The sequence below is a fragment of the Cinclus cinclus genome, chromosome 4 (assembly GCF_963662255.1).
Source record: "Cinclus cinclus chromosome 4, bCinCin1.1, whole genome shotgun sequence".
Taxonomy (NCBI): domain Eukaryota; kingdom Metazoa; phylum Chordata; class Aves; order Passeriformes; family Cinclidae; genus Cinclus; species Cinclus cinclus.
In genome coordinates this window covers 61853385-61881043 of record NC_085049.1, presented here as the reverse complement: position 1 = coordinate 61881043, position 27659 = coordinate 61853385, and the positions used below count along the sequence as shown (strand labels likewise).

General features: G+C 36.6%; 1 protein-coding gene across 1 annotated transcript in view; it reads right to left on the bottom strand.

Annotated features, from left to right (window-relative positions):
* Positions 1-1267: 1267 nt before the first annotated feature.
* Positions 1268-27659, bottom strand: part of BLTP3B (bridge-like lipid transfer protein family member 3B) — a 41196-nt gene continuing 14804 nt past the window's right edge. Inside the window, exons 6-21 of the mRNA XM_062492531.1 lie at positions 25216-25356; positions 24517-24687; positions 23074-23254; positions 21684-21767; positions 19386-19568; positions 19164-19282; positions 17296-17437; positions 16362-16555; positions 13039-14534; positions 12384-12559; positions 10953-11089; positions 10105-10255; positions 5863-6119; positions 3616-3724; positions 2554-2723; positions 1268-1859 (exon numbers count right to left, since the gene is read on the bottom strand). Coding sequence (XP_062348515.1) covers positions 1734-1859; positions 2554-2723; positions 3616-3724; positions 5863-6119; positions 10105-10255; positions 10953-11089; positions 12384-12559; positions 13039-14534; positions 16362-16555; positions 17296-17437; positions 19164-19282; positions 19386-19568; positions 21684-21767; positions 23074-23254; positions 24517-24687; positions 25216-25356 — 3837 coding nt within the window. The 3' untranslated portion in view covers positions 1268-1733. The remainder of the gene's footprint in view (positions 1860-2553; positions 2724-3615; positions 3725-5862; positions 6120-10104; positions 10256-10952; positions 11090-12383; positions 12560-13038; positions 14535-16361; positions 16556-17295; positions 17438-19163; positions 19283-19385; positions 19569-21683; positions 21768-23073; positions 23255-24516; positions 24688-25215; positions 25357-27659) is intronic.

Genomic DNA, 27659 nt, shown 5'->3' with positions numbered 1-27659 from the left:
CTGAATCTGACATATTTATGTGAAATTGCACCACTCATATTTAATACTGTGTTGTCTTATATAACTATTCAAAATCAAGTATTCAATTTCTCTAATAGAAACACTGTGTGTATATTTTTTCATCTAATTTAGAATAATAAAATAAAAATTTCCATGGGCATTAAGAAGAGTTCCAACTAGGGTTTTGTACAGGAGGCTTTAAAATAGTGCCTAAACCAGTTCTTCCACAGAGTTCTTGATTAAAATCTACACACTTTCAATAATTATTTCCAGCAGTGCAAATTATTTGTCCTCCAAAAAGTTTTAATGAAAACGATTTTAATTAAAACTGGTTTGACAACCTGAATATGCAAAGCCAAACCACAGGATACTAAATACTTTTTGAGATTTGTTTGCTTATCTACAAACAGAACTTCCCTCCAACATCCCATGGAGCAGAAACAATTGTGGTAGCAATTAAAAGATTTGCATTTGTCAGATTCAAGGTCACTAGTTAAATTATTCAGTTTTACTTCCAGCAAAGACAGTCTCTTACAGGCATGAATGGTTTTGTTGGTTGTTTCCTAAATTGTTTAGAAGCACACTCTAATAGTCTCTATTTTACAGTGTTGTGCTTTTTCACTTTTTCATCTGTACCAGTTTTTAGGTGAAAATCATTGTTCAATTTGTACAAATCACCCATAATTTAAACTGTATAATTACATTTCATGTAATCTCACAATTTCATTGGGTAATTAAGTGATTCTCTACAGCTTTTTTATTAAAAAACAAAAGCAATATACAAATAATGAATCCCAGTGGGATTTTTCCTCCCTCACAAGCACTGACATTACTAATTTAAACACACTGAACCAAATCCTTGGGCACGTCTGCTGAGCTGTGCAGGTATCAGACATGCATGCAAAATGGCTCAAAGCTCACTTGTCACAAAGGGCCAGATCCTATATCAAGGCTATTTCCTCTTCACAGAGAAAGGAAAAATAAAATGTAAATGTCTGAATTACATCAGCTGTACAGATACAGTGGACCTTCTCACAGAAAGAAAGTCCAGTAGTATACCCTCTTATTTAAATTCTCCAGCATTTACTGTTTTATTTTAGGAGTGCATATGGGAAGGATATATGGAACTCTATAGCACCAGAGGATTATACTTAAAATCCTCTCGGGGCAAATTACACTGAATGTAGGGCCAGTTTAGGGCTGGTGTTTTAATTTTCAGTAGCTATACTATTCTAGAGGATCTAAGCCTGTATCGTCATAGTGCAAATATAACCTTTTGTATTGATATCTTCTGGCAACAATCAGACAACATAACCTTAGAAAGAGAGGTACACCTTATTAGTGAGGCAAGGTACATGGAGTTTCTTATGTACTCAGGCACCTCCTTTCATTGCTGATCCATCTACTTTTCAAAAAACATTTTAAAAATAATATTTCCCTTGATAATAAAAGTAGATGATATGATTTTTTTCCTCAGTAAATTAATAATGTGCAGTAGAAACTGATTTTTTTTCAAAGTCATTTCAGTTTAAAATGGGCTGAGAAAAGTTACAATGTTTAATGATAATTTCAGAGTAGTCCCTGGTTCACAAACTTTTTTTTTTTTTTTTTGTAATGAGAAAACTTTGTAAGCAAAAACCCCCTACATTTTCAAGTGATTTGCAGACAGTATTTTAGGTGCCACCACCACCTGCAGTTATGATGATGATACTTAGCACCAACAGAACACTGTCCTACTGATGATCAACATTCATCTTCTTCATGCGATGAAGCAGGGCATCTTTTTCCATTTGGACCTCAGCAAGAGCCATTTTGGCTTTGGCTAGTTCCTGTTTGAGACATTCATTTTCTTCAATAAGCTGAAATGATTGGGTTAGAAAAGAAAGCTATTAGTTTAACTCCATACTGAAAACCTTTTCCACTACAGCAACTTAAAATACCAAATGCTCCCACTCATTGCTGGGCAGAGGTTTGCTGAGGCTGAGTCAATTGCAACTGATTCTCAGTCAGTGAGTGCAGAACATGGAGAGAGTTGATACAATTAGCTCAAAAGGTGGGATAGCCAGTGTTTCAGCTATGCCATTTCCATTCTGGAGTGGAATGGATATGACCCAAGATTCTAAGCTCTAGGAACACATTCTTACCCAGTGAGAAAAACAGCCAAATTCATGTGTGAGTTCTGTCATCATCCATTCAAAATTTGGATATGACTGATAGATCAGTAAGAGTCTGACCAAACAGCCAAGTCCCTTGTCTTTGGCAGTTGTGTTGTACAGGAATGAGGGAGATGGGGAGAAGAAAACTCTCTTATAACACTCCCCCTGATGTAAAGGAAAAGAGTCAGTGTGCAGTGTATTATTACACTATTTAGGAAGCAGTATTAAGTTGCTGAACCACACTATAATATCCACAATCCATATCTTCCATCTCAAACAGATTTCTAAACAGAAGTGTATCACAGGCCCAACCCCAGACAGCCTTAAAATTATGATTAATTATGATTGTAACACAATTTTGAGGGGGCAAGGTGAAGTCAAAATGAATTCTTAATACCTCATTTTTAAGGAAGTCAGACGAATCTCTGCTTGATTTAGAAGGTCTGGGTGTTTCCCAGGTAGTCTGTGTGGTTTGGTCCTGTGTTCTACGTTCAACAGATCCCACAGCTTGCTGCAATGTACCGCTCGAATTCTTCATCTTTGACACGTCACTTACTTTTTGATTGTCTGTATTACACAAATGGTGCACAGAGGTTTTGTCAAAAATTTTTTAAGCTTTATTCTTATCAGTTCAAAATTAAACCCACCTAAGACAAATATACTTAAAATATTAAGTACATTGCTATTTGCCTCTCAAAATCAAATTTAAGAATAACATTTAATTAAAACTCATAACCTTTTGGAGGAAGAAAGAAACAATATGTAAATTCCAGCCTGAAGAAAATAAACACATTTTTTATGCTGACCTGTATCATCACCACAAAATATGCACTCTGAATGATCAAAAACTTGAGAACTATTAATATTGCTATTAACATACTATCTCCAGGTCTCTCAAAGACTGCATTTACATTTAAAGACATAGTGAGATAAACCTGCAGAATCAAGTTTTGACATTAGAAAATAACTTTAATTACTTGACATTAAAGAAAGTTTCTAGCATTTGTAACTGAAGTGCACTATAACATCTGTTAAAATATACTGCTGCACATCAAGGAAAGAAGTCAGGGTCATGGTTTTACAGTAGTTTCTACTACTACCTGCAACACAAAACAACAAAGACGGTAACCACCTTGTTAATCTGTAAAGAAAGGCAATTTTTGTGTTTGCTTTGTAGCAACATAGGAACCCTAAACTTACCATGGTGAACTGATACACAGAAGCATATCCTGATGACATTATAAGCATATTTTTATTTCTCCCAGGTTGATTCAACTGTGGGTTATCACAGCCAATACACTATTCAGAAAGGTGACTATACTTAGAATTATGGTATATGGCAATACAGTTTACACTAATTATCATCCATTATCTTTTCATCATTAGTCACATATATGCACAAAGGAAAAAAACAACAGGATTATAGGACTGAGGTATCAAGGTGCAGGAACATACAAACCTCTAATGAGAAAGGTGCCATCATCATTTCTTTCTATCCAGAGTATGTCAATATGCAGTTTTATGGGTACCAGCTCAGATGCCTTAAGATTTTCGTGTGGACTGTCATCCTAAAAAATACACATAATAAAAAATGAGTTTACAAGGAAATCAAAATGTATAATTAGGATGTTTATGTGAACAAAAGTGGATTTAATGAAACTTGAAAGAGAATGTTTCAGAACAGAATTTTCTAACAGGATCTCCACTAAACTTTGGCTCAATTTTTTTTTTTCCTCCAGGGATTGTATTAAAGGCTCAAAATTATCTCTGGAGTAAGTCTGCTGAACTTAATATATAGTTCGACTAAAATACTTCAAAGTGTTTTTACAGACATCTCAATAAGATTATACCCCAACTCAAGACATTTGTTAGCTCAGGAGCTCTCTGAGTCACAGATAAGAAGCCTGTGCTATATAATATCTGATTTCCCCTTGAACTATTTGAAGACTGAATGGGTACAGCTATCATTCTTGAGCAGATTTTGTCTTTTCAGAATTTAGTTTGGGATGACACCAGCTGTAGTTTAGTTATACTACTGTATTTAACAGAAGAGAAAACTTCACAAATTACTTCTTTGGGGCCTCCCCTGGAAGTCTTTATAGTTCATTATCCCCGTCTAACAGAATAACGCCTCCAGTATAATCAGAAACTGTACATATCAGCATTAAACATGTACCAAGAAAGCTGTTGAGATATAGCTTCCAAAGTTTCTTGGAGAAGCATTGAGACTGCAGCAGAAAACGCAAACAATAAAATAATCTTTCTTAAATTCCTTTCTTGCCATGAAACACATTGCATCAAGTCTCATGCAGAAGAAATACTGCTGCAATAGGCAATGCAGCACATATTTGAACCATATCTTCTCACTCTGTAATACCCAGCAACTCTACAGAAATTAATCACCTCTATGTCAAATTCAGTTTGTCAACCATCATGAGTAACTTCACCATGACTTGTGTGCACTGCTGAGTGAGCACTTTGGTGCTTTTGCTGCCAAGCCGAATATTGTTGCCAGTTTATTATTGTACATTCCCCATCTCAAGCAGCTGCTTTCACAAGAACATTTTGCTTAAGTCTGCCTTCTTGCCAATAAACCAGCACAATTCTGGTTTTAAATGCAAATGACTATATGCAAAGACTTTGCTTTTTTGCATTTGGGCATTCGTGTTTGTGATCCACTGAAATCTGAGGAACAGATCCACAGCTCTTACAGAAAATGCTTATGCTAATCCTGTAGAGGAGGAACAGCTCTAAAAGAGTACCCAAAGATCCTCAGGGGATGGAAGGGCTGTATCACTGAGGGAAGGAATCCTGATGCATTCTGAGTAGAACACAAGACAGTTACCTTTCCAGTCAACAATGATCTTGGCAGAATCAAGACCTTAGCCCCAGATGTAGAACTGGAGCTGCTCTTACAATCCTCACCTTGTTCAAAGTTTGTATGGGTGATTATTACTGTCCAAAGCAATGTAATAATTATCTTCATGTTTGTTTGTTTTTCTGTTGTTCTACACCCCCAAAAAAAGTGTCGTTATCTTTACATTCAGTGGTTGTGCAGCACACAACTCACCATTTTCTTTAAATGTCTGAAAGAAAGTCCCCTAGGAAACTTGAGCAGATGTGTTTTCTTAATGTTACTATTTTAAGATATGGTGCTGAAAAATGCTTGTGTTGTTTAGTATCTGTTTCTGGTAGAGCAGAACATGACACAGTGTTCAAGTAGTTTGTACTGGAATTCCATAACCTTTTTCCTTATTTTTTGCAGAAGCTTCATTGCAAGAACTATCCTCCAACTATGAGAGAGAAATAACCTTTAAAATTATTGTTTTGTAGTTAGAAAACCATATCCTTTGCTAAGCAAAAAAGCCCAACCAGAAAAACCCACATTGTGCCTCCAGAAGCTTGATCTACCTTACATATTAAAATCCCAGACACTGTCACTCTACAAGAAAGATCTGGGAGAGCAGGAAAAAGTATAAAATATTAATTCATACAAATAGCTTGGTCATGCAGATAGTTCCCCTCCAGGCATACCACAGAGCTAACCAAATCTATGGATTTTTAAATTGTTTTAGTGTTATCTAAAGACCTTCCAGAGTATGACAGCAGTTTCTTTGAAGTTAACTGTATCCAGATTAGTAGTTTATCATCAAAGAAACAAGAACACAATTTTTTAGAGGAGCCAAGTATCTCATTGTTAACATACTTTTAAATTAATCCTTGCATTAGAAACTTTTATCTTCATAGGCATCACTTCTGCGACAGTTTCATCTTCTAGAAAATGCTGAATGTTTGTGAGAGAAGATGTTAGAAATTCAGCACTGAAGTTCTCCACATGACACTGAAGAAACCCATTTTTTACAGCTAGCAGGGAATGTACAACAGCACTAGGCCCACTTTCCCATCTCAGACTAATCTCAGGTGATGAATTAACAGGTCCAGCCACAGATTTACAGTCAGAACCTGTTGCAAAAAGAAAACAAATTTGCATTAAAATTTTGCAGTGTACAAAAAAATCAATTACGATGTAATTATTTCCACCTCTATTGTCCAATGATTTTTCAAAAAGTACCATAGAGTTATTATTCCTAAAAGGCAGTGTTGCAAATACAGAACTTCAGGGCAAATTTCTAAGTATATCACTTCAAAGTACAAAAATAAAGAGTACATATAAGGGCTAGTACCTCACTGTGACAAGAGAAAGGACAGTGCAGAAATATCAACATCTAAAAAAAAAGAATTTGTGTTTCCTTGGTGCCTTGATGATGGAAAACCAATTATTTTGCATGCTTTTCCACTAAGTCCTTAAATTTCAATTCAGAAAAACATTAAAGTCACTTTGGTCTCTCAGGAGAGCAGGCATTTTCTTGGAAAGGCTGAACTTGCTGACTTAAGAACCATAAGCATCAATGCAGTAAGATAGGGAGTATGACCACATAAGCATTACTTGAGTGGCAATAAACTTGAAACGTTAAAAAAACTGGCACTTTCTTGCTAATTTCAGTATCTTTAATCAGTAAGGACAATTGCAACATTCAACTTATAAAGTTCTAAAAACCATAATAAACTAAACTAAAGTAAACTAAAATAAAAATTTAAGGTAACCAGATGCAGGGGGGGAACCATTAGCAGTATAAATTTCTTGTACAAAATAGTTACCCTGTGGGATTCCCAAGTCATCACTATGATGGCTGACCTAGAGAAATTATCTCTACAACAAGAAGCACAATCACAGTAACTATAGAAAAAACAAGCACTGAAACTTGAAAGATACCTCAAGAAAGCAACTCAAGAAAAAATAACTGAATTATGTCAATTCATCATGCAACAGACACTGCCTAGAGCTACAGCAGCCTGACAACGTAGGCTGCTAACGTTGTTTTGCTTTCCTATTTGTACATTAATTGAGTTCCTCTTGCTTCCTGTATAGTGTGACAGTTCATGGATGACCTGGCACAGCAGCAGAGTCAGGACTTGTGCACTTATCTACTGGCACTAGAGTCAGGGTAGATGGATGCAGTCGATCTGGGCCAACAGAGACCCATGGCAAGATGAACATGAGAATCTTCAGCCTTTGCTGTGAACCAGAACCTCTCTGTAACCTCTGTGAATAGAAATTGTTTTGGAAACACCAACAGCCATGACTCCATCCTTCAATCTTTCCAATGTTTAAGAAGTGCTAAATCTCATATTCTTCTTCCCCACAAAAACTCACCCCAAAAACCAAGCAACCAACCAAAACCATACTGCAAGTATCAACTATTTTTTTAGGCTCAGTCCAGACAGAAGTAAATAAACTACTGGCAGCCCAGGAGAAGAAGGGATACTCTCCAGACAGAAGAACAATGACCACTCTGTTCAATGAAACTCTGCAACTGGTTAGGGAAACTTAAGTTTCCCTCAAGGATCCACATACTTCCCACACAGAGATAAAGAAACAAGCAGTAGGTGCCCTAAGTATTTCTGCACCTGAAAAGACTGCCTGCATCATTGCTGGAAGGATCCAAAGTACAGAAAAAGAGCAGAGGAAAAGACCACACATTCAGTCTCAGCCTTGAGTCAATTTTAGTTACCTTGCAGATACCTGAAAGGGGCAACCTCAAGAGAAGATGGAGTAAAAAATGCGTTCAAAAATTTGTAAGCTGCTGTAAACTGCTGTTGCCTTCTCACAAGCATGTTCAGCATGGTAATATCTCAGTAAAAGCACAGCCCTCCCACAATAACTGCCGTACTCTATCCCGCCTTCTTTTGGTTTTGCTGCCACTCAAGAGTGGATAAAGTTGCAGTCCTACATCAAGCCCTGCAGGGAATTGCACAGCTGCCATATAGCCCTCAACTTAGTCCAGCTTTTAGCCTCGGTCTTCCATTTTTACATCTACTGCATTAGCAGTATAGTAGATTTTAAATGGTTATTTTCATCCAGAATGTTTTGTAGACTGTAATTATAACTTCAGTATTCACTCTGTTGCTTGGTTCCTCAGGTGACTGGTTTCAATTGTTAATGCAGCACTTGAGAAGGTTTCATTAAAGGTGCTGAAGAGGGAGGTTGCTTTTATTGGGATATTATCGTACACATTTGCTCACCTGTTCTTTTAGTTGTATTTTGTTACAGTTAACTCTTTTAAACAGTCTCTTTCAATCTGATTCTCAAGCTTTTTCTAACCTTTTTCTCTTTTTGTTCTAATAGAAATGAAAATGGGACATGGGGAGCAGCAGCAACTGCAAAGATTCCTGACAATACAGAAATCACAGTGGAGAGAAGTGTGGAGAGTGGAGAGAAAAGATCAGTGGAGAGAAGATGTACATTACAGACTAGAAGTGACCAGCAATGCATAAAAAAACAGAAGTGTTGTTGGCTCACCCATTTAGGTACCCACCAGAAAGAGAAAGGAAGAGATATGAAGTGGAAGTATTTGGAGATTCCAACCATGTTATATCCTTTCTATGCACAAAGTAAATAGACAGTGTACAAGCCTGTCATTATCAGCATTATCATTATGAGAGGTTCAAGCTGCAGATACACACAAGAGCAGGAAGGTGGCATGTTCATATTGTTTACTCCCTCCACGTTTTACAGAGGATATAGCAGATAACCAGACATCAGTTTGCCTGCTGTATGAACTGAAGGTCAGCCATGAGTTCTCCCTGCTGGGCCTTCTCCTAGTCTTCAGCTGCTTGAACACAACATCGTGCAACAGCTGCTCAGGCAGCAGCTGCTGGCAACAGCTCAGCTTACTAGTAAATGGGCTTTTTAGCCAGGGATCAGAGGTTATACCACCTCTGAAGCTGAAGCACCTCCTGAACAAAAGCCATGCTGATAGAATGTTGGCATAAAAAAATGGCAGCCAACTGATGCTATAGCTATTTCCTGGGAAAGGAGCTGAACCAGAAGCAGGTGTGTTAGGGATCTGCCCCAAAAACCCTACAGTGCAACAGAGCTTACATCCAGCAATCCATGTAGAAGGCTGGCAGAGGGGAGCAAAGCAGACTGTAACATGAGCTGCCATACCAATACATCATGCCAAGGAAAACACTTTGTCCATGAGAACTCAGTTTTCTGGCAAAGAATGTATATATTGTACCCATGCCCAAGAACAGCTCTGACAAGACACTGGTTGATCTAGCTGTGCAAATATTTGGCATGAAACGACACTCTTAGTATTAAGCTTAAAAAAACCCAAAAAACCAACCAACCAACAAAACCCCCAAAAACCAAAACAAACAAAAAACCCAACCCAAACCAAAACCAGCTGTCTTTCTTTAAAGCTTGTATTTCCTGACAGAGGAAATTTGAAAAAAATCTTAAACCATATATTATAAGTCTGTTTAAACTGTGTGTGTTATTTAATCTAGTGAAACTGACCTTGAAAAAAAGGAAACACTCCTTCAAAGGAAGGGACATTAAGCAAAGTACTATTAGAGTCCTAAGGGAGTTCCATCTTCATGAAACAATAACAATGCAATGTGTCATGTGTGGTTCCTCCCCACCAGCAGCCAGGCCCCACACAGCCTCTTGCTCACTCCCCACCAGTGGGATGAGGGAGATAATTGGAAGGGTAAAAGTCAGAAAATGCGTGGCTTAAGACAAAGACAGTTTAATAGGGACAACAAAATCCAAAAGCATAGCCCCATACCAGTCACTATGAAGACAATTAATTCTACCCCAGCCAAAACCAGCACATAATGCAGCTTACTTCATCTTCAAAAAAGCAAAGTAATGACCAGAATACAATGCAATGTACCTTTTTTACCCAAATAATCATACACCGTTCCATTTATTTATTTGTTCTTCCTTTTTATATTTGGCAATGAAATAAATCAGAAAAATGAAGAAATAAACCAGCATAAAAAGGATGCTAGTCTAACATAAAACTGTGTTTGCATTTTTATTTACTTAGAACGAATGTTTCCAGCTCCAATTTCACCCCACTGAATTGTTAGTTCTTACCAGGAGCTCTGTTGCACAGATATTGTCGAACACCAATATTTCCTAGTTGGTTTGGTATCACTTGGTTGACCTGTAAGCATATTTCTGTGTCTTCTCCTCTGATGTCAATTTCACCATTAACACCAAATACTTGAAAAACCACAACAGACATCTGTCAACAAAACCCAGATAAAACAATAAAAGATATAAAATGAATTTACAGTGATTATTGTTTGTAAGGTTATGTCTAAACCTTTTCCATCACAAAAGGAAAACAACCCTTTGTATCCAAAACCCTTGCTCACAGAGAAGTACAAAGTTTTCTCATTTCTTCTTATTTTCTTTTTGTACACATTGGCTTTATAATGAATTGCTCAACAGCCTGTCCAAAGACAGACACTTGAATTTATACACTGACACCAATTCAGAACTGGCTAGAAAAGCCATGGAAGTGAGATAGAGTTTCCTTACTCTGACAGAAAAGCACATTACCTATGTGATACCTGAAATGGCAGGTATCTGACATTACCTATAACTGCATTCAACTTTATCCATATCATAAGCACAACCAAGCACTTGCAGTGCTGAATCAGACCAGGTTGAAAAGCTAGGGTAGGCTACTAAACTTTGGCTATCTGCACAGTACTCAGCCCTTTATCTCTCTTCACTGGATGGCAGTATTTAAAAAAAAAAGAAGCCAGTTTTAAGTCAGCTTTGGTATCAGAAGATGTGTGCCCATCATCATTACTACTATTTTGGGTTCATTTTTCTAATGACTTGAAAAATCACCTCTAAAAGAAGCCATTTTAGTATTGGTTTAAGGTTTAATTTATACAATCATGTATTCTAATTGAATACAATAATATTACCATTTCTTCACTAGTCTCATGGGCATTTTCTGAAGCAGCACTCATGGCATCTGGAGATGACCCATCACAATTTTCAATCACTGTGCCTCCTTCGTGGACTTTTTCTGATGGACTTTGATAGTTTGTGGCTGTAATACCTTCCATATATGTATCAGAAAAAATGCAAAGTTAGCACAGCAATAACCTGAATCACTCCTACATTCAGAATAAAGTCAGTGTCTGTTAGTGTATGCGCATATTAACTCATTTTTAACATGAGTTGAATGGCTTATTAAACAAATATTTACGATTGAACTGCCAAATCCATTCCTCTTACAGAGCTGAAAGTTCTAGATGCTAATCAAAAGTAAAGCAGGATATAGTGACAAAACCAAAACAGCACTCTACATGCATTGTTAAAAAAAAACTGTGAAGGCATATTTTAGTCTTCAAAATCAAATAATATAAATGTGATCCAGCCAGAAAAAAAATTCCAAGTTGGGCATCTAAAATACTGCACAGTGCTTTTAGAGCACATGCTTGTATGTTTAGAGAAGTAAGCTACACGTATTTTCATTACAGCAATCACGATAGTGGTTCCTCGACATCTGGAAAGCATAGATACTGAACCTGCAGTTAAATATTGTTCAACAAGCTAAAAAGACATATAAAGGTTATTTAAAATGGAAGATGTATTTTATGGCATACCCCCACATAAGCACATGCAGGAATACTCCTACAATTCAAATATGTAAGAGGCTTGCAAGCGAAGCAGTCTTCTCATTATTACTCTAGACTAAAGAGAAATCCTACAGAAAAAAATAGTCTTTATGCAAATTAAAATTATCAGAAAAGATGTAGCAATAAGGTCTTCTTACTCTATTTCCTGACATGGGAAAATTATTTCATCAGTTTGCACAGATGAGCAAAAACTGGACAAATACCTGCTATTAGACAGTCAGTAGCTGGGAACTACTGCTCCTTGAGGGATGAGCTGCAAGGAGACTACCAAACCTATCTTCCTGCATTAGTGAAAACTCACTTCCCTTTCATCCACTTTTAAAATGAAAGCTTCTTTACCACTTCAAGCGTAACACTGATTCAGACTACAACTTTTAAGTACTTGCAGCCAAAGCAGTTGTTTTTGAGCATAGCAAGGAACAAGTTCTGCTTAATTCAGATTTTCAGCACAGCACTCCAATGCTCTTACTTTCCTTAAGGGAAGAAAATTAAGCAGTGTTAAAATTAAATAGTGCTGCTTAAGTAGCGCACATTACTGCTTTCCCTTGAAATGATATACGATGAATGCACTTGGTATTACTGGTGAAGGTTAACAGAAGTAGTCTTGTAACGTATCCAGGATTTGCTGGACTAGAATCCTTTTAAGCATGACTTTAATAACAAACAACAGTTTCATGTATTGCTTAAAAATATTTTGTTAAACCTATTTACCTTTCTCCAGAAAGCTTTGACTATCACTTCCATCACTCTCTATCAAATGATCCTCTAGCATCATACTATCAATAGAGATGGTATCCAGAGAGACTTGTGAAGGACTTCTCTTCATATTTTTGTAAGAAACAGAGAATGCAGGGAGGTTGGATGAGCAGCGCTCCTTAGGCTTAGCACTTTTAAAATATAAAGATATGAGGAAATTACAATTTAAATTAAATAATACATAGAAGTTACTTTAAAATTTCCTCTTAATCAAGCAAGATATAAAAGAAAAAATCTGATTATTCAATTATCCTTCGACAAGAAGAGGTAAATGTAGAAACAACATATATTCATCTAAGTATTTATGTTGATACTTCTCTCAATATATATTTCCTAACATTTAAACTAAAAGTAAATAGCTTAAATCGATTAACTAATACTTCATTTTAACTTCCACTGAATGCTGGATTCTGCATACCTTCTTACATGCTTTAAAAATTTTCATCTACTAGGACACAGAATCACAGAACAGCATGAGCTGGAAGGCTCATCGAGTCCAACTCTTAAGATGTTCCCTTCCTGACTGCTAAAAATTCTAGAAGTCTGTGGCCAACAAGATTGCTTAATACTTTCAAAGAGTAGGAAAACTGATTTAGTATTAAATCTATACCTTGAAGAAGACTGGGATGCAAACATTTTAACTGAAGTCACTTTGTCTTTGTTGATTTCAAGCTCTTCAGATTCTAAGGCAGTTTCTGTTTCCAAGTCAGCGACTTGGTTAGGACAGCCTTCAGTTGTGCCTTCCTGTTCATTTAACTTATTTGAGAATATGTTTCTGTCATCCTCTTTATCGATGAAAAATTCAGTAGAATCTTCTCTTTTATTTAGAATGGACACCAAATCCCTAGGATTCAAACTTTTTTCACTTAGAGGTCCACAGACCTCTTCTGAATCACTTCTACTAAAAAGTCCACTGCTTCCTCCTTCACTTGTATCTCCCAAACCCTTATCTGATGCATCATCAGAAAATGACATTGCTTTCTGAAAATCCATATTACTATCTGATTTAAACAAAAGAGGATCCATTAAAATTCCTTTATTAACTTCAGCATTCAGAGCCTTGCATTCATTTACATAACCAAAATTAGTAATACCAGCTTCCACTATCTTACTACCAACTAATTTACTCTCTGAAGTAAGAGTTTCCCCATTTCCCACAGGGGAGAGTTCTGATGTCACGGGACTTCCCTCTTTCTCAACAGGAGACTTACAAGGGTTTCCCTGAATCACTGGATGGAGCAGTAAGGCTACTTCTGCACTTTTCAGTAGAATCCCAATGCAGACATCTGTTTGCTTTGCAGGTTTTCCTGTCACTGCCTCTACGTCCTTCCTTAAGTTTTCCAGGAGCAATACAAGAGATTCATGGAGAAACAGCAAAAAAAGATACTGGTAGTGATTGATCTGCACGCTTACATGTTTTTGAACATGGACAAGAACATGTACATCTGCATCAGAGGAAGAGCTTTCAGAAAGCACTCCTGAAGTCTCAGACATTTGAATGCCATTGGCTGAGGGCTCCATCTCACTGCTATAATACTCCTTTAAAAGTTTCTTACGTTGCAATCTATTAGAGAGATCGCTAGATTCACTTTTTGGAATGTTCAAGGCTGTCTGATTATGGGATGCGAGCTCTTTTTGTGACTTTGCAAATCTTATCGGCTGGCAAATCCAAAGTGAAAGCGGGAAAGAGTCCACAAAGCTTATTGGTCGACCTTTCCCACTTTTTGTTCCTTCATAATCTATCCAAAACTGGGAAAAATGCATGGCCCAAACATCAGTAGCTGCAGATGTCTTTAGTGCATATTTATTCAATTCTGGGATGATATAACCTTTATAAACATCATGCATTTTGGTATCTTGTTCATGAGCATGTCTCTGGAAGATTGGATGTAAAAGATTAAAATTTTTTGGGGACTTAGGAAAAGTGGTGAAAGTTCTACTGAAAAATTCGAAGTCCTTGAAGTTCTGAAACAAAACTTCTAGATCAGAGTGTCTGCAATTTGGTGAGCATCTGGTATTTGTAGCAATCATCTCTGAACTTTGAATGGAAAGTGCACGAGGTTGGTCTTTATGAATTTCAGGTTTGTTTTCAAATGGGATGATGATCTGCAAGGGAGAAATACATTTTTACTAGTTAAAAATATATAGATTAAGAAGGTATACAATTGAAGAAACAAAATAATACCCATGACAGCTGATACAAAGGAGTATAATTATAGTTTTATGAGAAATCAAGTACAGTGACACAGAACAGGGGTAAGTTGGGCTCACAGACTATGATTTATGTTCTCTTTTAAGAAGGATATACTGTGGCATCAATATTTGTACAAAAACATAAGGGTCTTAGGCTTTTCTTATCTGAAGATCTTAAATTTAGTTCAGCTATATTAGGCTGAAGTGGCTAATTTCTTCCCCTCAAGCAGCTCGGTGGAATGTTTCTTAAAGTGTTTCCAAAGCTTACAGCTTTGAAAACCAGAGAATTATAATTTGGAGTTCAATCTGGCATGTCTGATAGGTTTTTCACCATACCAAGTAGTACAGTATTTTATTTCTATGTTAAGATACAAGCAAACAGATGTGCTAATGCAGCTAATATTCTTAACATTGCAGAATACAGATCAGGTATTTTTGAGAATTATCTGGTATTCATAATATGTTTGTTTCATCTGGAAAATAATAATATTCTTCAATCCCTAAAGAACAACAAAATAGTTCAGCACACTGTATTTAACTTGCATATTTTTAGTGCACGTTTTAAAGTAAACATATTTTATGCCAAATCCTGAATCTTAAATTGTTAACATGAACCTCGGCCAGTCTAGTTTTGCCAATATCAGTGACACTGCTTTCTATCACAATATCTCCATTCTGAATCTAGAAAGTAGGAGTTAAAAAATCATCCCTAAAAGCACTTAAAGATGGGGGTAATGAAGCTTCTTCATATAAATACAAGGACTCAGAAAAAAAACAACTATATAAAATAATTAAATATATGAAATGTGAACATCAATTCATCATTTGCTAAAATAAAAATAATGCTGTTAATACAGGGGTGACATAATGGATATGAATCAAGGTTTGAGGGCTATAAGAATACTTTTATCCTCTCATAGTTTAGTAGGCTATTCACATATAATAATTCAATATCAGATCAATCTATATTTGCAGATTTCCAGTTGTTTGCTCTTAATAACTATTTTTATTCAGTACAAGCCATATCCTTGTAAAGTTAAGAACGTATCAAGTGTTTAGAAAGATAACCATCTTTCCATATGCTGACTTTTTGGAACCCTTCAAAACTCTCCTGTGAACACCACTGAAAAGACTCGTTTTGTTCAGCTCTGAATCTTGGGAACCATACAATGAAATGCCCAATACAAACATTGGGTGGGTGGGAAATCTATCTGCTCAACAATCCTTTTTTTAGAAAGAAGGAGAAGACAAGGGAAGCAAAAACTTGATGTTCAGCTGCATTAACAAGCACTGCTCTTCTGGAATAAGCATACAGAGAACTTATGTACCTGAACTACACCAGCAGCCAGCATGAAACAGAAAATGGTAAGAATGAGAGGAACAAGGGAGGGCCCTTGCATTAATATAGAGTACAAGTATTAATTTTTCACTATTTATTTTTGCTTTAATGCTCAATTTCTTTTTAGTTCTGCTACATCAAGTTCAATGACCACAGGAAAATAATTTGTTAGTACTCCTACTCAGGTCTTCAATACAAAACAAAAATACCCAAATACCCAAACAAAAATAGCAGGACACAGAAGAAGGAGCACAGGAAACAAGATGTCTGTCTTCAAAAAAATCATATTCTGCAGAGTTTTTTAGAGAAGCATTTTTTCATTCATTTAGGTATTTGTAAGAGAGTAAGAAAATAAATAGTCTTCCAAGGAACCACAAAACCCCAATTCAGTGACACTGTACCTTTAACATTAGTCCATCCACTCTCACATCAACATGTTCATCTGATTTTGAATTGTCATTTAACTTGTACATGGCCATGAACTGAATAAGACTCTGTTTCAAATCCAACACAAACTGGTTTAGCCAAAGAATACTTCTCTGATCCAAGGTGAACTGTAAAGCATTCAGCTGGCCATACAAATTTGGACATGGAACTAAAAGAGAAAAGAAAATTAAACCATGAGAGTAAGTAAAATGCTTATGGGATGGGTCTTCTTCAGTTTTTAAACTATTTCAAAATTACATTTTCACCAGTACTTTTCATCAGAGAAAGAACAGAAACCTGGTCCTTTAGTCTTAAGGAAGAATTAATTATTTCAGGATACCCAAAGTGATGCTTCTTTCTCACTCCAAGCAAGTAACTGAACTTTTGAGTGTAAAAAACCTAAGAACAGAATTAAGTCTGAAGAACTGGGGAGAATATTCTCATTACAGAGGAAGGGTAAGACCATGGAAATTTGCTGTCCTCAAGTTCCATCCCCAAGAAATTCACTAACTTTTCTGTATATAAAACAAAGCCAGCCACAGAGCATATTTCTACAAATAACATCAGCAGCTCTTCATTGCACTTTAGGTATTACTGCATTAGTTTGAGTCCTTTTATGTAGCCACTGAAATTGCAGAAACAATATGTGGATGTTGGAGAATGAATAATTCATGTGCCAGTAAAAATGCTGCAAGTGTTTTCAGTCTGAAAAACCATGTTCATAAAAAACAGTACTAATAGGAGTTTGCCAGGAGCAAGCACTGTGGAAATGGAGCAGTCTTATGCTCTATCCATTTTAGAAAGCCATTACCTATTTCCAAGCTTTAAGCTTCACGATGGTGAAAGTAACACACCAAACTTATGCTTCAGTACAAATAAAAGAAAATAATTTAAAAAAATAAGTCTTACTAGGAAAGTCCTTTCCATCTGGGTAGTAATATTCAGTGAATTCAATATGAATAGCTGGCATTTCTGGTGGAAGGTAAAGTGACTTTTTATTGCAAGAGATCAAAGCTTTAGGGGAAGAACGACACTGGTCTGCTGTTGAAACCTGTAAATGGTAAGAGATTATTTCATTAACATATTTTTATGAATGATTAAGCACTTGTAGTCACACGGAACTGTCCCTAATAAAGTAACATTGCACTGCTTCTGGGTGTAGGCCCCCAAACAACACAACACCAAGTGCTGACAAACAGTGACAAACACTTCACTGCCTTGTAGCAAAAATGACTCGTGTAGAACGGTTTCACAAGACAACTGTGTTAAAGGTACTGGATCCCCTTCTTTCATGAGGCAAGAAGAAGCAGGACACTTTCAAAGGTGCTCAGCTGAAGCCTAGAATGATCTGATTTTTAACTGCAAATGCAACATCTCCTCTTTAAACATTTATGATTGGAGGGAGTGCACTTCCATACACTTTGGTCTAGATAAGGGATAAATAAGCTAGGTAAGTTTATTACACATGTTAGGTAGTTCTTGTATTGTCATGACTTCCAGTACACAGGCCAACTCTCAATCTGTATGTGAAGGAAGGTGTTCAGCATGCACCTGGCAGAGATGTGTATACTTGGATATGCCTGAAGGTCTGCTTCACAGGAGAATCAAGACACAGTGGAACAATAATCTGTTTCCTTACAATGTAAATTATAAAACAAAAAATAAATCAACATTTAATATATATCTGACCTTAAATTTCATTGAACATGTCCTAGTTTTTTTTGCCGAAACAAAGCTTTTCCACTCAACAGTTGGTAGGTCAAACTGCTAGTTTGAAATTACCCAATGTATTAATATTGAATACATGATGATATCTACTAGAATGAGTTTCACTGGAAATAATGAATACATGACCTTTATAAGCCTGCTTCACTCTCTGTAGCTGTTTTCAAGAGGCAAACATATCTGCATCAACAGACACAAAAATTCAAGTAAAATGATCTATTTAGAAAAACAGCTTTTAGGAAATTGTATAGAAATAATGACAATTTAATAACTGAAAACGTGTTTGCATAGAGAGGAGGAGACAAGAGCAGAGGCAAGTGGAAACATGAACAGTACAAAACTATAGTATGAAACCACTTCAGATCCAGATGAAGGCTCCTAGCAGCAATCTGTAATTTCTCACAACAGCAGAAGTGATATGGCAGAAAAGTGCTGGAAATTGGAAAAAGAGCAAGCAGAAATCACAATGACAAAGGACACTAAAGGTTTTTATTAAGACCTGAAACTCAGAGTAGATTCTCCCCTATCACTACCATTCAGCCTAATGGAGACACATTCCTTCTCTATTTCACTTGCCTCAGAACAGTCAATCTGGATCATAAACAGCAACTAAAACTACTCATTCTAACAAAGGGGAGGGGGATGGAAACTGTAAAAGAGTCTGCTCAAAATATCACTGGAGAAGGAACAGCTGGAGAAAGATTAATAAAACCTCTTAACAGTTTTTATGTACTTTGAAAAATATAACAATACGAAAAGCATGATACACAAAAACATGTATTAAAATATTGGGCACATAAGATAGTACAATGAAAGGATTGAATTTGAATTCCAAATTCATAATTTGGAGCACAATAAAACTTAGATCCAACACATAATTCTGACAGGATCACAATTTTAACAAAGAAGAAGCAGGTCCATAAAGGTCTAATCCAATAACAAATTGAAAGACTCATTAATTTCAAGGGGCATCATATTGGCTCCTAAAAAGCACAGTTACATAACAGTCAAGAGTGGACTAGCCCCAGTTTTACTAACTTAAAGAAATGTACCTGATATATATTGAAATCTGCAAGTCTAACCACAATAGGACTAGACATCAGTTTGCCCTTTGGTTGTTGGGAAGATACACAAGAAGCCCTGGATGTTCCTTTCGGTATCTGTTCCTTGCCTGTAAGAAAGAATAGTGATGGAAGCATTGAAAAGAACAGTCTTTTTTCTTCATAGTTTTAATATTTCATGGAAGTAGAGAATTAGTGATGCAAACAAAACACCTGTTTGTAGGTTCTGAGGAGATACAGCAGGTGGTGATTTGGGAGGAGAATCTATGACCTGATCCTTCACAGCCTGCTTAAGCAATTCAACATTGCTTTTGAATTCATTTAATAGCTCTTTGGCCCATCCACTTCTGGTTTTAGTGGCATCACTATAATGCATCCAGTGATCACAGCTGTCTCCTGCAAATAAGAGAAGTGGGGAAAATATTAGCCCACTTGAAATTTTGCTTTTAAGAGGGTAACAAGTTTCCACTATTTCACAAGTATTCTTCAAACTATAAGCTCATTGCATGCTGTAATTATAGAACAACAGCAGTCATACCATACGTTAAAACAGAAGTTAGATATTCCATAAACCAAGTCTCAGCACTTCACAAAACCATTCAGAATATAGCATTGCCAGCTGCCTTATAACACCAACACTCAAAACATCATTGAGTATTTTCAGTTCAGAGAAACCTTACGACACATTAATGTCATATGTGAGAACATGCAAAAAAATGTTCAATTAAAAAAAAAAAGTGAGAGCAAGTAACAGAACGATGTTCTCATGCTCACTTTTTCCAAGCTTATCTTTCCTGCCAGAACTGTGTCCTAAGAAGTTCCTGGTCCCTTTCCAGAAATGTATTCTTTTTGTCTTGGTTCTCTAGCACCTTTATGGCACACAAACAACAATGTAAGTTCAAGAAGTGCTGCAGCACACACAGCCTTAAAAATCAATCCCACTGGAAATTCTTTTGTTCCTGTTTTCAAGTCCAACATATTTCTGTTGGTCAAGCACTCAAACATCTGAAAGAAGTTGTGATATCTTCAAGTAGTCCCTGTAAAGACATTCTACTAACCTGTTCAATAATAAGGATATAATAACAAATAACTTCTATCAGTTGGTACATCACTCTTTAAATACTACCATGTGAAAATTTACTTTATTGGGACTTAATGAGTTTTTGGATACTTATCCTGGGGATGAGCAAATATGTTTGCTATTAAAATAGGAAAGCTATTTTAGAAAACAATGTGATTTCAAGTCTAAATGCAACTACTGCAGCATTAAAGGAACTTTAGGATGGGGCCTATCACAAGAGATGACATTTTTCCCCACCTTTCTTCTTCACATTTATTGTTGTCAGTTATTATCATGTTTACAGCTACAGAAGAAGATAAAGGAACAGGGAAGAAACCAGAAAGGGAACCAAAGGACAAAGATGCATTAGACTAAAGCCCATGACACTGGGGTTCTCCAATACAGGGCTAGCATGGGGTTACTTCAAGCACGTGCACACAGACTCTGAAGGACCTACAGGACTATGTTAGCAACACCATAGAGAAAGCTCTAACACCCCTTCTGGGAAGTGCCTCTCTGAAGTGTATGAACACTAATGCATGCAGCATCATGTGGGAGCAGGGCAACCACAGCCCTGCATGCAGCTGTACATCTGTGATCTCATTAGGATGACAGCACCCACAACTGAAATGCTGCAAGGGATGAATGCAGGCTTTTGGGGAGCACAAGAGAGGGCATGCAGGGCGAGACCAGTGGGAACAGATGGAGCTCAGCCTTGGGATGGATCATCAGCCAAATGAGTGTTCACAGGCTGGGCGTAAAGGACAGAACAACATGGATGATGATGTTATGGATTTCTGCTCCAGACCATCTGATTAGGAAGATGATCAGACCCCGTTTATCGTCACATGCTTTGTAATGTATCCTCTTCTAAATTTTTTAGATTTCTACTATAAATTGTTTATGAGAAATATTTTATCTGTAAGAAACACTTCTTTGGAAATGGCTAACATTTTTAAAATAACATTTCTTAACAAAAGGCTACACAATTGAACCTCTACACACTGAGATTCTTGATCAGCAAAATAATGTAAAAAAGAAAACACTGACTGGAAATGCACATAAAATGATTTCTATAGATGAAAAAACATCTAAGAGATTGAGTCTAATATCCAATTGCATACTGAATTCTCAGTATGCAATACTGCCTTCCTCTGTCAACACAAAATTCTCTTCATGTCAGAAATATGTAAACCCTGTTTTGTTGACCAAACAAAACAATGAAAAGCATTTGGCCTAAAACAGCTCATTCACATAAATTAAATTGGTTCCCAGGTTGTTGCTTTTGTTGTTTGTTTTTGCATATAGAAGGAAGTAAAAAGGTGCATCTCAAATGGTTTGAGCATGATTATCCAAGATGTATACATGTACACACAGATTTTTTTTTTTTTTTAGCTTTCAAGCAAGATAGTTACAGCCACAGGAAATTCATAAACCACTGGCTTTCATACCTGCTTTGTGAAATGGGTAATAGTCCACTGTTAAATAGCTGAAGGAAAGCTGCATAGCCCCTCCTGTAACACGTCTGTTTGGGTCTGTAAAACAAAACAATGCTTGGCCCTGCAAACATTGCATTTAGCATGTTAGTTCTCATGTTGCTGTAATCCTTTAAACACCTAACAGCTTCCTTCCCTAAAAATTTTCATTCAGATAGCCTTCACTGGTTTCTAAAGATCAGCTTGCAGAATACTGTACTCAGTCACTACTTACAAATTATGCGCTGTTGTCAATGCTACTAAAAAGACAAGACTTTGAAAACACATTATTGCAGTTTTCCTGAAACAAAACCTTTTACACTGAATATATGATTATGATCAGTCTTTGAAGTCAACATTTACTTTCATAAATACTATATAATATAATTTTATTTGACAAATATTGCAGTGAAGGGGTCTTCTGAGAATCTTCTGACTTTTTCCACTCTTGAATTTACACTCCATAGCCAAAAATAAATGACCAATAAAAACATCTCACTTGGAATGATAAATTCCAACTGCAGTAGGCACACTGTGTGTAAGGAAATACATCTCCAGCCAGTGAATCTTATGCTCCAGTGTTCTGAAAGTGTCTTCCCTAACCAAGGAAATGCATTTTTTAAACCCTACATTTTTCATACTCTTCTTCAGCAGACCTTGCATGTTTCCATAATTTTTTCAGTAACTAGCCAGCTTCTTGGATATATACTAATATCTCACTCTCTGTGATCACATTTAAAAGGCATGGAAAAAAGTGCCCTTATTTGTCTTCTTTTTTCCTGATTCTAAATGTGACTACATGCAATAGGCTTTTGTTAAAAAGAAGCAGTACAAAATTCACACACAAAATTTTAAGGTCACAGGACACTTGTTCCATTCTTTCCATGTGCTGCAGACCATATCAAATTGTCTAAATTAGTAATACAAAGAAGACTGCTCTTTTACTAGTCTGAATTTATAAGAGTATTACAGAAGCAGATTGTATAGTGACCCCTTCAAGCCACAAAAATGTTGCCACTGCATTCTTCATAACCCAGTTAACTTATAAAAGAAAAAAACTCAGCAGTAACAATCAGACTGATAGAATCAGTTCCTAGAAGACAGAAAAACCACAGAAGCTACTAGCACTCTTAGGTTTTGCACTTATTTCTAAAATAATTACATTTAATAATGAAATGCTGTCCCAACAGAGCCACCTAAATAATTTTACATGCGTCCATAGACACTGCAGACAATTCTAATTATACCTCTAAACTAAAGTCCCTTGACTTTATTGTATTATTATTTTCTCATTATTGTATTCCTCAAAATGTCTCCCCTAAAGATGATTATGATTCATAGACATGCTATTTTAAAAAAAAATTACCTTTTTCTTTAGAATGGATATCATCACATATATGTAGGTCCAAGTGGGAAATTACTAAATGATAAGAAGTTTCCTTAACATCAAAATCATTAAATAATTTTACTATTGCATCGTTTTGATCAGGTGCTGCTGTTGTCTGATGCGCTTTCACCTGCTGGGAGCTGGAGGCAGGGGCCGAGTTCTGAAAAAAGTATTTAGACAATCACATACATTTATAATGTTTATTGTTTCTTTAAAGCATAAATGTCTGTCTACTTACACAAAACAGGCATTTGAAACAAGGAAAAATCTGCATGACATGCATTCCCCCTTGGATCATTACTAAGATTTAAGTGTACTGTTTTAGAATAAAGCTAAGTTGAGCTAATGGATGTGTGCACTGGACCACAGTGCCAGTGCACCCCCCATTTTCCCTGTTCCTCACTTTTCCTTACATTCCTGTCACTCGCAGCACTGGTATTTTTTGTAAATTTTGTTGCAAGCTGCTCAGGGAACTAAACCAACAGCGGGTTTCTTTCTGCCAAGTTTGCTCCTCAAGCTACATCACAATAGGGTCAAACATGAGTCGGTGTCAGAGAAGAGATGAGATGCAAGTACAGGGCACTGAAGGATCAGAACCTCCCTGCTCAAGAGCAGGTAACCATTAGATTGCTGTGGCTAAACCTTCACACCCCAGCATAGGGCATCAGGGCCAGCACAAGAACTGAACTCCCTGTTACAGTACACTGGCTTTACTCTAAGAGATTCTCTACAACTGACTGTACTCAGTAATCAATCATGTTTTATTTTATAGCACTTGTCTTCTATCAGTGTACTTGTCCTACCTCTTCACAGACAAGAAGAGGTGCCTCCTCTCAACACTCACAAAGCCCAATTGGTCTAGCCTGCTCTATGTGCTGAAGAACACCAAGATTTACATGCAGCATCAACAGCACAGATATGCCAGCAGAAATATACTTAAAGTAGAACTGATTTTCACTATATATTCCAATGAGAGGTGCATGAAGGTAAGCTCTGAATAAAAGCTAATTTTTCAGTACCACGAGAACAAACTGGAGAAGCACTTTCAATTATTATAGTAAACACATCACCCACACATTACCTTAATGTGTCTTAATTATTTAAATTCATAACCAGAAAATATTTGGAGAACAAATTTACGTAACAGTCAATAAAGAGTTAAGTAAATATAGAAGTATAAATACTCTACACATGGATAAAGAAATAAAACTTCTTTTATTTTCTGCAGTTAACATCATACACAAAATCTTGCAAAATAAAGACTATTTTAAACTACGATTCATTCCCAGTGTAATTTAAGATACACAGCTAAATGAAAATGAGTAACTGAACATTCTCTAAAATAAATTAATACAACTAACCACACTGTGTTGTATTGTAGAGCACCTGATAATGATACAGCGAGACAATCAATTGTCATACCTGGGCTGTTTCAGAAGCCAAGCTTTTCCTCTGTTCTGCTGATTTCTCTATGGCTTCACTAAGAGATTTGGCATACTGCACCATGGCTTTCAATTGGGAATCAGTCAAAACCCATAGCAAATCATCCAGAATCAGAACCAGTTTGGATGCCACAACATTACAGTCTTTTAACTGTAAAATATGCATTTAAAGAAGTTGAACTAAGAACTTATATTTTTTTATATTAAATGCATGGGGTGAAAAAAAAGCTGCATGCAAAAAGCAGTAACAAACATTTTTTATTTTAAACTTTATTCCTCTCATTAACTAAGAAGTACCTAAGACACAGTATATTTATGTCTCACTCTATGTATTTGGCATACACCAGATATTAAACTGCTGTATTTCTCTGAATGTAAGTAGTGTAAATACTACCTGAATCTAGAGAGATAAAAGAACAAGCATCATCATAAACAAAGCTCTGCAGACTAAACCACTTTATTAATAGGAACTGTATAAGGTCTTCATTTTTAAAACCTGCCTGCAGTATTTCTTGTAAACTCTACAGTCTTACCAGTCACATGTGATTATAATTTTAGTTCAGGGAATTCTACATTCAATATGGCCTAAATTTAAAATCTTTACTATGTGCATGTATGCATTAAGAGCATGAGTTACAAATTAAAAATTAAAATAAGACATCAAACTTTTCAAGTTTACCCTTCTTTTAAGCGTGACCCTGATTTTTGATTGGTTAGTAATCAGTCGAACTGGAGCACTCATGATTTCATGCTTAGAACTCTGGATTGCATCAGCTTCTATTCTGATCATCTGCCAGTTGATTTCTTTAAAAGTCAAAACCTTTAAAGACATAAAAAAAAAGAAAAACATCTTGATGTCATACAACAGTTACTTGCACCTAATCCTGTGCATGTGTATGTATACACCTCTATATATCTACACACAAACTCACATGAGCCATACAAACACAACAAATACGACTCACTTCTTACTCCACCTAAAGCTGGAAGCCCTCACCTTGCTTGTCACAGAAACATTAAGCTACTTCCAAGCAGGCTGAGGTAACAAGCAGCATTTAAAATATTCAGAAGAAAATAAAGGTCGCAACTACTGCATACTAGGCTGCTTTTGGGAGAGGAGAAAAAAAATGATTCTGTCATTTAGCTTCAAAATGTTAAATAAGAAAAGAGCAGGGAAGGAAGGGAATCAAAGCTACAGGACAGGAGAGGGTTTTTTTGGGTGTTTTATTTCAATTAACAGAGAAAGTTAAACATTGAACACACTACATGCCATGTAGACCCCACAAATTCTGAATCCACTACATGGATTTCTAGAAGACACAGCAAGCAAATGTTAGAATGATGATACAAGAGCATCAAGCACAGCTGGATACTGACAATCAAATATGGAAAAATTACTGTCTAGCAGGAACATCATGGAGAACATCAAATGAACCAGACATCAATGGGGAAAAACAGTTATTCTAGTTTACCTAAAACTCCTTCCTACATGATTTGGATAACAGGATCAAGTTCCCTCAGTAAGTTCACAGACAACACTAAGCTGGGAGAATGCTGATCTGCTGGAGGGTTGGAAGGCACTGAAGAGGGATTTGGACAGTTTGGATCGATGGGCCAAGGGCAATTTCATGATGTTCAACAAGGCCAAGTGCCAGGTCCTGCACTTAGGTCCCAACAACCACAGGCAGCACCACAGGCTGGGGCAGAGTGATTGTTCAGATCTGGGCCCCTCACTTCAGTACAGACAGGGAGGTGGCTGGAGCGTGTCCAGAGAAGGTGAAGGGTCTGGAGCACAAGTCTTATGAGGAGCATCTGAGGAAGATAGTTGTGTTTAGCCTGGAGAGAAGGAGGCTCAGAGGTGACTCTGACTTATTGCTCTCTACAACTGCCTGAGGGGAGACTGCAGAAAGACAGGGATTGGTCTTTTCTCCCAGGCAGGAGACATGACTAGCAACAGGACAAGAGGAAATGCACCAGGGGACGTTGAGATAGAAGAATTTATTCACTATAAGGGTGGTTAAGCATTGGAACGGGCTGCTTAGGGAAGTGGTAGAGTCATCATCCCTGGAGAGTTTTGAGAAATGACTGAACATGGTACTTATTGCCATGGTTTAGCGGGCACAGTAACGTTTGGTCAATAGTTGGACTCAATGACCTTGCAGGAGGTACACTCTGTCAAGTGAGCAAGATGGAAAGTGTAGTGCAAAGCATCCTGAAACACTATTTGCAGAAAAGCAGAGCACCGATCCTCCTCATACAGAAGATGCAGCGTGATCAAAAACTTCTAAAAATATTCTAAGGAGATTCCTTATTTCATTAAGAATGTAGCTACAATTTGCTGCTAACAAATCATTCACTAATTTCTCAAAATTTGTTTCTGGTATTAATTGCACTAAAAGGAACACTCTCCCAAGGAAAGCTCTGTTGTGTACAGGTCAACTGTGCAGAATCAAATTCTTCCTAAAAGCCACAAAATCAAAAAATCTGCCAATATAAAACTCCATCTAGTCAAACTTTAATTCTTCCCGTTCAGACTTCATTAACATGGGAGCATAAGCCTACACATCATCTGCAGGAAAGGAAGACTCTTAGAAAAATAGTTTTCAGCTTCTTAATTCTGTGGTATTTTTAACTGATGTTCTCTTGGGGTTTCTCTTCCTACATAAAAATCAACTACCAGACTCCATAACTGTGGAGTAAGCCAGCCAGATGTATGATGCTAAAATAAGTCTCCCTGAATACAATATTTAGAATCAACCTTGCACTCAGTATACATTTAAATTTGGTTAGCTGGGAAAAGGCAAAAGAAGTGGGAAAGTGCTATTCTCTGGGGCAATAGAAACATATACACTTTACTGCTATTACTTTTTTATATATACATATGACTCAGGTATTCCAATAAAATAATTGCACAAGAACTTAACTAAATTTCATTTTAAACTGTATTAGAAAAAGAAAATCCTTACCAGGCAAATCCTCACAAGCAAATAAATAACCAGTTAAAACTTTTAAAATGTGATTCTTGTTGTTCTTGTTATTATTACTGCTACTACTACTACTACTAATGACAACAACAATAACAAAACCAGCACAACTTCTTATCCTTCCATATTTAATACATCG